This window comes from Phodopus roborovskii, unplaced genomic scaffold (assembly GCF_943737965.1).
Source record: "Phodopus roborovskii unplaced genomic scaffold, PHOROB, whole genome shotgun sequence".
NCBI classification, from domain to species: domain Eukaryota; kingdom Metazoa; phylum Chordata; class Mammalia; order Rodentia; family Cricetidae; genus Phodopus; species Phodopus roborovskii.
Window position 1 is genome coordinate 5,283,120 of NW_026126629.1, and position 12,327 is coordinate 5,295,446.

The 12,327-nt window shown below is 41.9% G+C and overlaps 1 protein-coding gene across 1 annotated transcript in view; it reads right to left on the reverse strand.

Annotated features, from left to right (window-relative positions):
- Rarb (retinoic acid receptor beta) overlaps positions 1 to 11,643 on the reverse strand; it is a 327,357-nt gene extending 315,714 nt beyond the window's left edge. Inside the window, exon 1 of the mRNA XM_051206800.1 lies at positions 11,447 to 11,643. Coding sequence (XP_051062757.1) covers positions 11,447 to 11,624 — 178 coding nt within the window. The 5' untranslated portion in view covers positions 11,625 to 11,643. The remainder of the gene's footprint in view (positions 1 to 11,446) is intronic.
- Positions 11,644 to 12,327: the final 684 nt, after the last annotated feature.

Genomic DNA, 12,327 nt, shown 5'->3' on the forward strand with positions numbered 1-12,327 from the left:
GAGCATGAGCATCCGCTTGGGGCAATGTTCAGAGAAGCTGACAGAATAACTTTCTCCTCAAAAATGTCTCCTTAAATTCTGCCTCAGATTAAAACTAGTTTTTAAAAGTCTTTAGGAAAGGTTGATTCCTGGAAAATGGCATCTGTTTGGAATGCCCAAACTCTCAGCCAACCAGAATTCTGACAGGTAGGAGACTTATTTCAGCAAACTCAACCGAATGAGTTCAATGGAATTCAACTTTAATTAACCCCCCAACTTGTTATCAAATATGTAGCAGACAGGATATCTACTCTGTTGCCGTGGGATAATCCTGTCAATCACTAGGCAGGATTTTCAGGGCAGAGAGAACTCTGGGAAGAAGAAGAGCAGAGCTGGAGGAGTGGTGAGCCAGACTCAGAAGCAGCAGCATGAGAAACACAAAGATGAGGTAAATGAGCCTTGGGGCTGCACACAGACTAATAGAAATGGGTTCGTTTAAGTTCTAAGAGCTGGCTGGAGAGATGTCTAAGCTATTGACCAATCATTCATAATCAATAATAAGTTTTTATATGGTTGTTTGGGGAGTGGCTGGTGGGACAGAGCTGACTGGTGGTCAAGACAGAAAACTCTGTCTACACTCTGTAACAAGCATTAAATAGTAAAATCACAATTAAGAATAAGCTGGTCATTGTCCTCAGTGAGGACCACACAGACATCATAGCTGAGCATGGGGGCATGTGTCTGTGTACCTCACATGTGCGTAAGACTGCAGATGGAACCTACGTGTGAGACTTTGTCTCAAGACAAAAAGGAAAAAAAATATCATCCCCAACCGAGAAATAAAAATAGATATGATACCTTCCAAGGGTTAGATGTGCCTCAGGGGGAAAGTGCTTGCCTAGCAGGCTTGAGGCCCTGAGTTCAATCCTCACTATTTCAAAAATAATAAATAAATAAATAGCAATAGCAACAAACAAAAACAATAAAAATTGTTCCAACAAACCTCCCAAACTTTGTCTTAAACACACACAGATGTCCCCAAAAGCATATACATATAATAACAAAATATTAAACAGAAGGGCTATATGGGAGGGTTTAGAGGGAAGGAGGGAAATTATACAATTATGTTATATTCTAAAAAATGAACAAAATCATTAAAATAAAATATTAAGCTTTCCTAATACCTAACCGTTAATATTTAATTATAACTGTAGGAATTTCTTTTCCAGTTCCATGTCAGCATGCTCATCTCTCCACCAATGCTTCAAAGTTGGATTTTTGTGATGACAGAAGTCAACTTTTATCAGGAATGAATTCTCCAGTTTCTTTTATCGACAATGAACATGCCTGTGATACTGGTCTTCTCTCAGACTCATCACACAGAAAAACTAGATGCAAACCACAGATCAAATAGGTGAGCCTCTTGGTCCTCTGGTCATCACAGAAAAGAAACACTCAGCAACACTCAGTTCTTACCCTCCCCCACAAGCTGCGACAGATGCCCCACAGCTCAGGGGATCTTTGGACCTTTCACCTTTCACATTTTTTTTTTTTTTTGCCTCCTCATAAACAAGAAACATTTAAGGTACCATAATTTGTATAGTTTTTAAATATTGTATTTGAACCATCACTGTTAAGATGGAAACTTTAAAGCATTTTTAATGAGAGATTTATCTCTGTCTCTGACTTCTCCTCTCTGTGTCTGTCTGTCTGTGTAAGTGATCATTTTGGTTTATGTAAGTACACCACCCACTGGATGATGAACAGGCTCATTCAAGACGTCATCACTCCTGTATGTCTACCCCTGTAATCCAGCCCTGTACCACCTGGAAATATCTATTGCTGTCACATTACTGTTGTATGCTTTTACTAAAATATAGTTTTCCTAATCAAATTTCTTTCATATTTCAACAGTGTATGTTGCCCAGAATATTCAGCCCATTGTCATTTGAGGAAGCAACATGCACAGAGAGGCCCCTTTAGTCTCCTCACATCCCTCTGATGTAGTCATAAATCCCCGTGGTCCCTCTTGGATGTGCTCCCCTGTAGCTAGTTTTGGATCCTCACCGGGGAGGGGCCTCATAAGCCTGAGGGAGAGTGTTGTCCTTATCTGGGACACAAGACAAAGAGAGGGATCTAAGTAGACAGGCCTTGCTAAGTGCCCACATTCTAACTTTATGTCATTATGTCCTCTGTTGAGTGGGATGCTTCTCTGCCGTACCTCGCACTAAACTTTGCCCAAATAAACAAAGATGAAAGGAGCCCACAGGCTGCTGTGTTCTCTGAGTCTTCATTTTCTGAAGACACCAATGCCATATAAAACTCTGCTCATTAGGCTTGCTGGAGAGTGCCTTTACACACTGGGCCTTCTCACCGACACTAGATCTCAACTCTAAAGTACAATTTCATTTTCACTACCAAATAATTCAATTTACTGAATATGCCACTATTTTACCCTTATCTCCTTGTTGGTATTTAGATGGTTTCTAGGTTTATACTTTGACTGGCATCTACTATAAACATTTTTAATCATGAAGCCTGATGCCCATGTAAAGGATGTTTCTAGGATTCTACCTACAAGGTCCCTTGGTCTCACATAATCAAGCCTAGAAGCTAAGGTATTTCAAGTTATTATACAGATAAAAATTTTTCCCCATAATGTGGGTACATGCCTGTCATCCTTCTAATACTTGCTATCAGCAACTTCAGTGGATAGAAACAGCTCTTACAGAATCACCTTAATAGGCATTTCTTTCATTACTAAAGTGTAGCTAATGTGGGGTAGCAGCCTTCTCTTATGGCATGAAGAACACACTACTCCATGTAGGAGCTGCATTTTCCATACATAGTTACATTATCTGCTTTTGTCAGTTAAATTTTCAGCTGGATCTTTTTTCTTGAGGATATATACATATACATACATATATGCCAAATATATATATATTTGCATATGAAATGCATTAAAAGCATTTACACTTAAATCTATTTGGACATCTAGGCTTAGTTATGTTAACAAGATCAAGGGTGGTCTATCACATTTGAGTTGGTAATTTTGCTTTACTTCAGATTCCTGGGGAAAAAGTGACTGGAATAGAATCAGGCTGAGAGGATCACATTGAGTTTCAGAGTGTCCCATCAGGACACACAAATTCATGCCCTATGGAATATCATGACAAAGACAGATATGCTGAGTGGCACGGTCTTTTCACTATGTGGTTATCACTGAAGTGTCACTTGCTGGTGTGAAATGTCAAGGTTAACTTTTTCCCTTTAGGTGTCTTTTTTTTGGACTGGTTGACTTCATAGTCATTAAGCAGTTAACAAGAGAGTAGCTTGGTAGTCATAAAAGCAAAGCCATATCACCCGAGAAACATCCATCATTACAGATATTACTGAAGTCATTTAACAATAACAGAGATAATTGAGCCGTAAGCCTTGAAGTCCCTAAGTGGGAAAAGCATGGCCTCTGACCCAGTTCTCTGGCTCTGAACATAGACACATTAAATGCATGTGTCTTTCTTGGATGTAGACTCTTTGTGACAAATCGAAAGTTACAAATCATGCTATGTTTACTTATGAAAGTGGGTCTTCTCTAGTAGCCAAGTAAAAGACCACACCCTGGATAATTCTGTAATGTAAAAGGATTTGTTGTTGGGCTTTGTGCCCCATGTAGATTTAAAGGCTTATAAGAACATATATGTGGATCTAGAAATCTTTCCCTTCGGGAAGTAAGCTAGAGTGACTGTCCTGTGACATGAAAAAGCTTGGTTGGGAGTGGCGAACTATGAAAATAGAGCACAGAGAAGGATGTGACTATTTCATAGGTTCCTGTGGTTGTGCCATTGTCAAAAGGAGTTCATGTGATCAGCTGACAAGACTCTTACCTTGTCTTTTAGGACTCCATCATTACACTAGGTTTACAAGGAAGGGGAAGTGTACAGAGTGGGAAGAAAGTATTCAAGTTCAAGGACTGTGCCCAGAGAGCGCAGCACCCTTCCTGCTCATCTTCAAGCTTCTGAAATTTTGCTCCCCACTATTCACATAAATACACTATTGGTTGAACACAATGACCCTTTCCAAGTGAGCACTCTGGATTAGATTGGAAGGTCCTAGATGCAGCAAAGTCTGGGATTCACTGCTGCCACTCTGGTCCCTGGGAAGATAACCACTGTCCTCATCTTTCAAACACACTCACACTCTTTATTTCGGACCAAGAATTTACATGTGACTTGAGCATTTGGCAAAAATATTCTCAGCACTAAATTAACAAATGGTCAGTCTGCTGTACATTACACTGCTTTTTAATGGTTTCAGGGGTACACTGGAGAAGATAGCTATATGTGCAGACTTTAATAATATTAAGCTTGATTTATATTACTACACAAAAGGCACATTGGAGAGGGTAAGATTGCTTAGTTCAATGTGTCAAGGATCAGTGTTCTAGTTATGGTTACCATTGCTATAATGAAACTCAAAAGCAAGTTGGGGAGGGAAGTGTCTATTTGGCTTATTCTTGCACATCTTAGTCCATCACTGAAGAAAGTCAGGACAGAAACTCAAGAAGGGCAGGAACTCAGAGGAAGGAGCTGATGCAGAGGACATAATGGGTTAATGCTTACTGGATTGCTGCACATATCTTGCTCAGAATGCTTCCTTATAGAATCTAGGACCACCGGTCCTCAGATGGTACCACCCAAAATGGGTTGGACACTCCTACATCAATCGCTAATTAAGGTAATTCCCTATAGGCGTTCCTACAGTTGAACTTCTGGAGACATTTTCTCACTTGTGGGTATATTAATTCCAGTACACTAAGGCACTATATATCTTTGGCTGCATAGTGAGACTATATGTGTGTGTGTGTGTGTGTGTGTGTGTGTGTGTGTGCGCGCGCGCGTGCGTGTTTGTGTGTGTATGTATATGTAATATATATGTATATACATACATATATATGTAAATATGTTTGTATTATCCACATCAAACATGGAGCTGTGAGGACAAGTCTGGCCTTGATTAGAGCAAGAGTATGAGATGAAAACAATTCCAACTCTGATGACTGATCAGCCTCAGGAAGCTGTCTGGGTCTGCTTTCCTGTGGATAGACAAGGGTGTGCTATGTAGTACACTAAATAAATAAGTATTTAGTAGGCATTATCCTGGCCAAATTTAAGTAAAAGAGCAGCAAGAGAGCCAGTGGGACTATCCTGATGGGTTTGGGTGGCTTCAAGTCCTTGGAGGTCACCAGTAGAGCCCAAATTCAGGCATAAGTAGGTTCATTTCCTCTCCCTTTATCCTTGTTTACCCACTGTTACCCTCTCTTCCAATTTTATCTTTTAAATTTTGTTTTTAATTGACACATAGTATTTGTACTTTTTATGGTATACATTATGATGTTTTGATTTGTGTATACATTGTGCAAAGACCAACCTGGGGAGAGAATCAGCACCACCATATCACATTAAAATTTTGCTATTGTTGTCGTCGAATGGTGAACGCATTCCAAATCCTCTCTCTACCTATTTTGAGCTATGACATGCATTACTGGTAGTTATCTCCACAGAATATAACACATTATGAATAATCACCCCAATGTTTGATAGAATATATTCAGAGAAATTGCCAAAGAAAGTCCATGGCTACCTCACCCCAGGAGCAGAGCATAAGTGGAGCTTCTATGAGATGTCCAAGACATCCAAGATCTGGTTCCTGTTCTTATCCTCCTCCACCACCAAGAGCCACCTGAACGTGGTCCACCTAAAATCCCCAAATGCCAGAGATAGGTGAACTGACAGAGGCAGAATATTTTCATACAATGGACATTTCAAAACTCAGCCTCTTCAGAGCTCTGTGTGGATCTAACTTTTCACAGGCCCCATTTTCTTGGGCCAAGGTGTTCTTTTTAATCCCTCTCTAATATAACTAAAAATGTAATCAGAATGTCTTTATATAAAAATAATTCTAAAATGAATTCCAAAACATCTCCCTATTATCCTCATCCTTGTTGTTTATTTGTGTACACATTCTGTCCAACATAGGCCTTCCTAGGGCAAACCTGAAGATGGTTACTTCTACTTACAAAACTGCGTCTACGGCTAGGCTGTCCTTGGGGTAATGTAGTTAATTTGATTGGAGTGAACCACACAAAGACCATTGCTGCTTGTCAGGGTTCCCGTATTTCTACAATTGTGCTTTTACTTTAACTTTTTAAGAATTCTTGCTGTATGTTATAGGAGTTCCTTATGCCTTTTCTTTTGGAAAACTTTGTTCAGGCTTTGAAGGATGGAGATGTATTAAATGGCAGCCTCTTTAAAAAAATAATTCTTTGGAAAAAAATTCTGCTACCATGGAACCACATAGTATAACTCCACCTACTCCCATACAAGTTAACCCTAAACTACTACAACATTTAGATAAACAATGTGCTTGATAAATGAGGTATGTTTGGCAGTCAAGATTTATAAATGCTTAAGGTCTACTCAGGTTCACATTAATATTTGTCTAGCTTCATTTTTGCTCACTTTTAAGAGTTATCTCTTTGAATAAACTAAGCCATACAGAAACTATAATATTCTATAATGGAATGTCTGATTCTTTAAGAAAGTCCTTTCCCGAGGTCAAGTGTTTAGACAAGTACCATTTCCCCAGGAGCTTGAATAAAGTTTCTGCTTGTTAAAAAGGGAGACAGTCTCATCTCTGGCAATAGAAACTTGTGGCCCTTCCATGAACATATGACTGGTGCCTATTAACTTCATCTTCAACCCCTAATCTCAAGCCACACCCCAGCTCACATGCCTCCTTTCTCCCATTTAATTCTAGGTGTAACTATAGACTATAGAAGTTGTATTCTTTTCGATACACTCACTGACAACCCTTAGATCATGCCACCTCCCCCCCTCACTCTAGGCATCTTCTTTAGGACCTGAGGCCCAGCAAAGCAGGTGAAATAGAAAAATAATCCTTTGGTTTCTAATTCATATGCATGTCTTCTTGATCTCTTTGGGGTAAAGTTCAAGCTCTAACAGGAACCCAGCTCCTCTCAAGAACAATGCTAAGGACTACATGCCAATCCTACCCAGGATCTGGCAAATAGATGCCAAGATGCCTTTAGTTTGGGGGAAGAGACACTGAAGTATTGAATACCTGTCTACTTATGAGGAGCAAACTATTACAGTATGCATGCACTGCTCCAGTCCACAGGAAGTCAACGGTTCCTTCAAGTCAAGGAGTACAGTGTGTTCTCCCAAACATGGTTAGCTTTTGACTGCACCAGTTAGCAACTGAATCAAATGAAATGAGCCAAATGGTTACCACTGGCCTACATGTTTCTTTTACCTTGTTTCTATTAGATGTAACACTGTGAAGCCACATGGATGTGGACCATGAAAGTGTAGTGGTATGTCACTCTCCAGACACCTGACCTGATTCCTGTTGTGTGTCTACTGTGTAAATTCAGGGAAATGTGACTCAGCAGAAAGGAAATATGTCTAGGGCAAAGGGCACCAGACTACTGAATCAACGTGTGATGTTCAGTCTGCCTGTGTGCATGTATTTCAGAGAGGCATGGAACCTCTGGGACAAGTACCAGTGGACACTAGTTAGACTCTTGCAGTCTAACTCAACTGTACACTGTCGAATTTACACAGTGCCCATCTTCCTGGCGGGCTGGGGACAGCACTTTCCAATCAGGAAATAAGGTAAAAGAACTCTCACTAGAAGATCGTGGAACTAACCAGACCATTCTGAAAGATACCCAGCCAAAATGCTTAGCAATATTTTCCACCTTGAACTACATATAAAAGAGCTCATGGGCACAATAAAACAGAACAAGCAGCAGTAAAAGGAAAGAAAATAAGACGGACAGACAGACAGCTGTCCAACTCTCACAGCAAGCCTGGACTCCAGCTCATGAGTACCGCCTGGCAGCCCACATCTTTCCTCCCACTGGAAGGCTACCCTACCCTCCTCCATGCTGTGGTACTCCCACCAGAGGGTTCCTCCAACCCTCCTGTTAGCTGATCCCCTAGACTTCTGTGGAACTAAAGAGGTTCCAGAATCCCCTAACATCTACCATCTCCAAGGATCCCATGGCATAGCATGGAAAGAGATGCCTGGGTGTCCCAGAGGACCATCCAAAGGTTAGGCTCTCCCCACCGCCTGACACAGTGGGAAAGGCATGTACTTAGTTGCTCCACAATCTGGAATTGGACTCCATCTCTAACTAGCTGTTAAACTCTGGACTCTCCTCCCTAAGCTTCATGGTGTTTATCTGTAGAACTGCACTTCTGCTCATGGTCTGACAGCCATCCCAGAACGCTATTAAAAATATCGTGACTGACTCAGATTGGCCCATGAAGTGCTGAGCGCATGGTGATTTCCTCCTTATGTGTGTTCCCTTTATCGTGTTCCCTGTGTTCTGGCTCCATGCTCTAAGGATTATCAGAATGCAACACAGCATCATATCCACACACTACGGCTTGGGCATTGTTAAAATCAAGGTCTTACTACGAACAACAAGGTGGGCTTGAGTTCTCAATCCCCCTGCCTCAGCCTCCCAAGACTGTGACCAGAAGCCCTAGAAGGACACTCTTGGGTGCAACAACACAGTGCAGCACAAACCGGGGCTCAGCAAGCTCACCCTGGAGTAGGAGGCCTGAGGCACATGTGCGGTCAGGAAGAAACAGAAGGAAGGTGTTCTTACTTGCTTTTGGGATGGAAGGTTCTGGAGTCTTCACAATCCCAAACTACTGACACAAAAGCTCATTTCTGGGGAAGGGGAGTGTCTTCTTTCTGGCTGAGCAGCAAACACAGATGTAATCAGAGTGTCAGGGACATGTCAGCAAGTCCCTTCATGCAGTGCGGCACCCGTGCAGCCACTGCCTGCTGCTCCCTCCAGTCTGCTGCCTCTTCACTGCCTTGACACCCAAGAACGTGCATTGCTGCACACTGAGACTCCACAGCACTTGGACATCTCTTTAATTAATTTTTGGATATAAATAAAAGTGTACGCTTATTTTTTTTTTTAGCCAAAGGAGAGTCGGTGGGTACCTCTAAATATCTCACTCTTCATTTAGGATGTAAGGCACATATTTTTGTAATACTGAACCCTCTCTTCCCCTCCCCTCCCTTTCCTCTCTCTTTCCTTTCCCTACCTCTCTGTGAGACACAGTCTCAATATGTAGCCCTAGCTGGTTTGAGACTCACTATTGATGCCAGGTTACTAGCCTAAAACTCACAGAGATCTCACCATCTCTGCCTCCCAAGTACTTGGAAAGAATTTTCTACTTGAATGCATGATGTATATGCAGGCAATCACTCATACACACAAAAAAATATCTTAATGAACTTCACCTGAGCAATTTTCACTTGATTTGACTGTAGAAAAAGAAAGGAAAAAAAAAAGAAAGAAAGAAAGAAAAAAAGAAACAAGGCACTATTGGGGGCAAGAGGGAAGGCAGATTTGAAGATTCCAGCCCGAACCTCCTTTACCTGCCCTTACTCCAGCTACTTGTCAAGGTTCATTCACTCAGTACTTTCCTGCAGTCCTGAAAACAAAATAATAGAAAGAAATCTCCTGCCCATTATTAAGTCTTTTGTTTCCTTGAACTTCAAAGGATTATCTTGAAAAGGTTGAGTCATATGCAACTGCCAGCATCTCTTCAAGCTTGTTCTAGAAAACCCAGTTCCAATGTGGCTCAAGTAAACAGCAACAGCACCCTGTGTGTGTTATTAGTATGAGAGGTAAAAGAAGCCTCAGATATGGCATGTCTCAGCTCATACAGGGACAGAGATGAGGCTACCAATAGACAGAGGGGAGGTTAGATCTGGAATGGCCTGACTCATACATCCATGCCATGTTTCCCCAGCAGAGTAAGTATACTTTTTATATAAGGAAAGCAATATTAGGTGATTTGTGGGCTACAAAGTCTTACTAAGCACCAAACCTGCTCTAGGCAATGTTTGAACATGATCTTTTTGCATGTCAATACATTTTCATTTATAAAAATAGAGATAAGGGTTTGATCATAGCCAAGTCCACCTCTCTAGAAGACTCCAGCCTAGAGATATCATGGGAAATGGAGCAGAGTATGATGCTGAACTATGTACCTGTTCATTGATACACATCATTGTGCAATACCAATTGCTCTCCTCCATACAACATATATTCACTGAATTTTCCTTAAAACCAGAACCGGAAGTAACCCGAAGTTGTTGTTGGTCAATTTGGGGGCTTCAGGCAGCCCAAGAGAGTCTAAAATGCTATATTTGATTTTGGGAAGGAAACCCATTTTCTTAATTTCTCAGTCACATCAATGAAATTCACTTCCAGTGTGAGAACAGTAATCTGCTGTGTGTCAGGCTAAGAGATGTTTGCTAAGTATTTTAAAGACTTTCAAGGTCTTGCTCTGACGCCAGATCTAACACATTGGGCAATTCATCACAACTGGGTCAGAATTTAGCAGGCATGATCTTTTCGTGGTGGTGATCCATATCCCTGTCGCCAAATCCCAACTGTCTGTCATTCACCCCTGCTAATTGTGATGGTCCCATCTCTACTTTAGGTGGAACAAGCTCCTCCTACCGTGTGTGAAGGAGGTAGGAGGGAAAGTTGAGCATCATGAACACAACACAAAACAAAGTTAAGGCAGAACTTCAAATGATAAACTTTTGAGAACCAAACCAGTATTAGCAGGAGTTTGTTCAAGAGCAGCAAGACATGAGGCATCAAGAGGGAGGGCTACACTGAGGTCTTGCTGATTCTTAGACAGGAAAAATGAAACATCACTAATGCCTGCCACACCAGAGGAGTCAACAAATCTTCAAGCTCCAGATTACAACAAATGTCCCCAAAGGTAGACCAGCTCACTGTTGTCACAGCTCCGACTTCAGACAGAACTCTTTAAAACCATCTAACATGAATACTTTCTAACGGCTTGAAGATCTCTCAGAATCTCTTTCCTTTCTCATAGAACGTCTCATGCATCATTTAAGAAATGTTCTTGGGTTAGAAGCAACTCAGAATAGAAACCAAAGTTGGTAAGGACACAGAAAACCATCTGACACGCGTTGACAGCAGGGGTCTGGGAACTGAGGACTGCAGGCAGCATCAGTAGCACAATACCCAACAGATAAACCACACGAGATAGGCTCCACCGTCAGGAGAACCAGTGAGAGTTTCATCTCTCTCTTCAAAATGCATGTTCTGGCGGCAAGTTCCTTCTGAGAACTCAGCCTTTTCTGAGACCAGCTTTGTGCACTTCATAAAACAGAGCAAGTGGTTTCACTACTGAGCACGCACCAAATCCTAAAGTTCACCTTTCAGGGCAAATCGCATTTCACCATCACTGCACTTATTACTTCCCACATAATTTCAGGTAGAATTCTAGATGGAGAGAAAACCACAAAACGGAAGTGAGTCTGTCTACCATACTGTTTCCATGAAGCCAGAACAAAGGCCCTCAGTACTTACTGGCTGGCGAGGGAGTGCTGCATCCACTGGGAGGTGGGTGGCCATGGAGACCGTGGAGTGGAGGCAGGGAGAGTCCTCCGATGACAGGTGGGAAAAGTAACGGGTAGGGTGCAGCTGGGTAGTGAGTCATGTGTCCACGCACTGCCGGGACTGGGCATGCGTGGCTGCTGGTACTCATGCTTCAAGCTTCAATGAAGGACAGGTGCTCCGGGGCGGGTACACATCATTACAGGTCAGACTACACAGGAGGAGGCAGATGTGGGCAAAGTGAGGCTGAAAAAGGCCCTGGCCAAAGCACAAGGGTTCACCTGCTGGCCTGGTTTCCTCCCAGCAGGGTCTCTCGGCCTCCCATTGTGCTTTGTGGACCACAAGAAGGATGCTGATGCTGGCCAGCTGCTCAGTTTAGGGTTCAGATGCACCAAGTCCCTTCAGATCCCAGGGCTGTTAATCCTGTAAGAAAACAGACAAATAAACAAATCAGTGTATCCCAAATCAAAGGTGTTTCTCACTTTTTCAAGTTATTGTGCAAAACATATACTAATAATTCAGATCTCCAAATTTCTTCTTGGCCTTTACATTTGCTATTCTGTGGTTTTGATTTTTCTCAAATTGACACACTATAGGCTAAAACACCTGCAGATAATTGTACAATAAGTTATCCTCCTCTATTAAACTACAAACTCCAGTCTGCACTCTGCTCCCTGTAGTACAACTCCCCTTGCCTCATATTTCTCCAGGGCCACGGGGGGCACATTTATTTTCCTGTCCCTGTGCTCACAGTGTTTGTCTTGCTTACATCTATTCTCCACACTCTTAGAATAGTGCCTGAGGATGGACAGGCACCCAGTAAACATTTGCTGCAGGAATAAAAACGTGTTCTT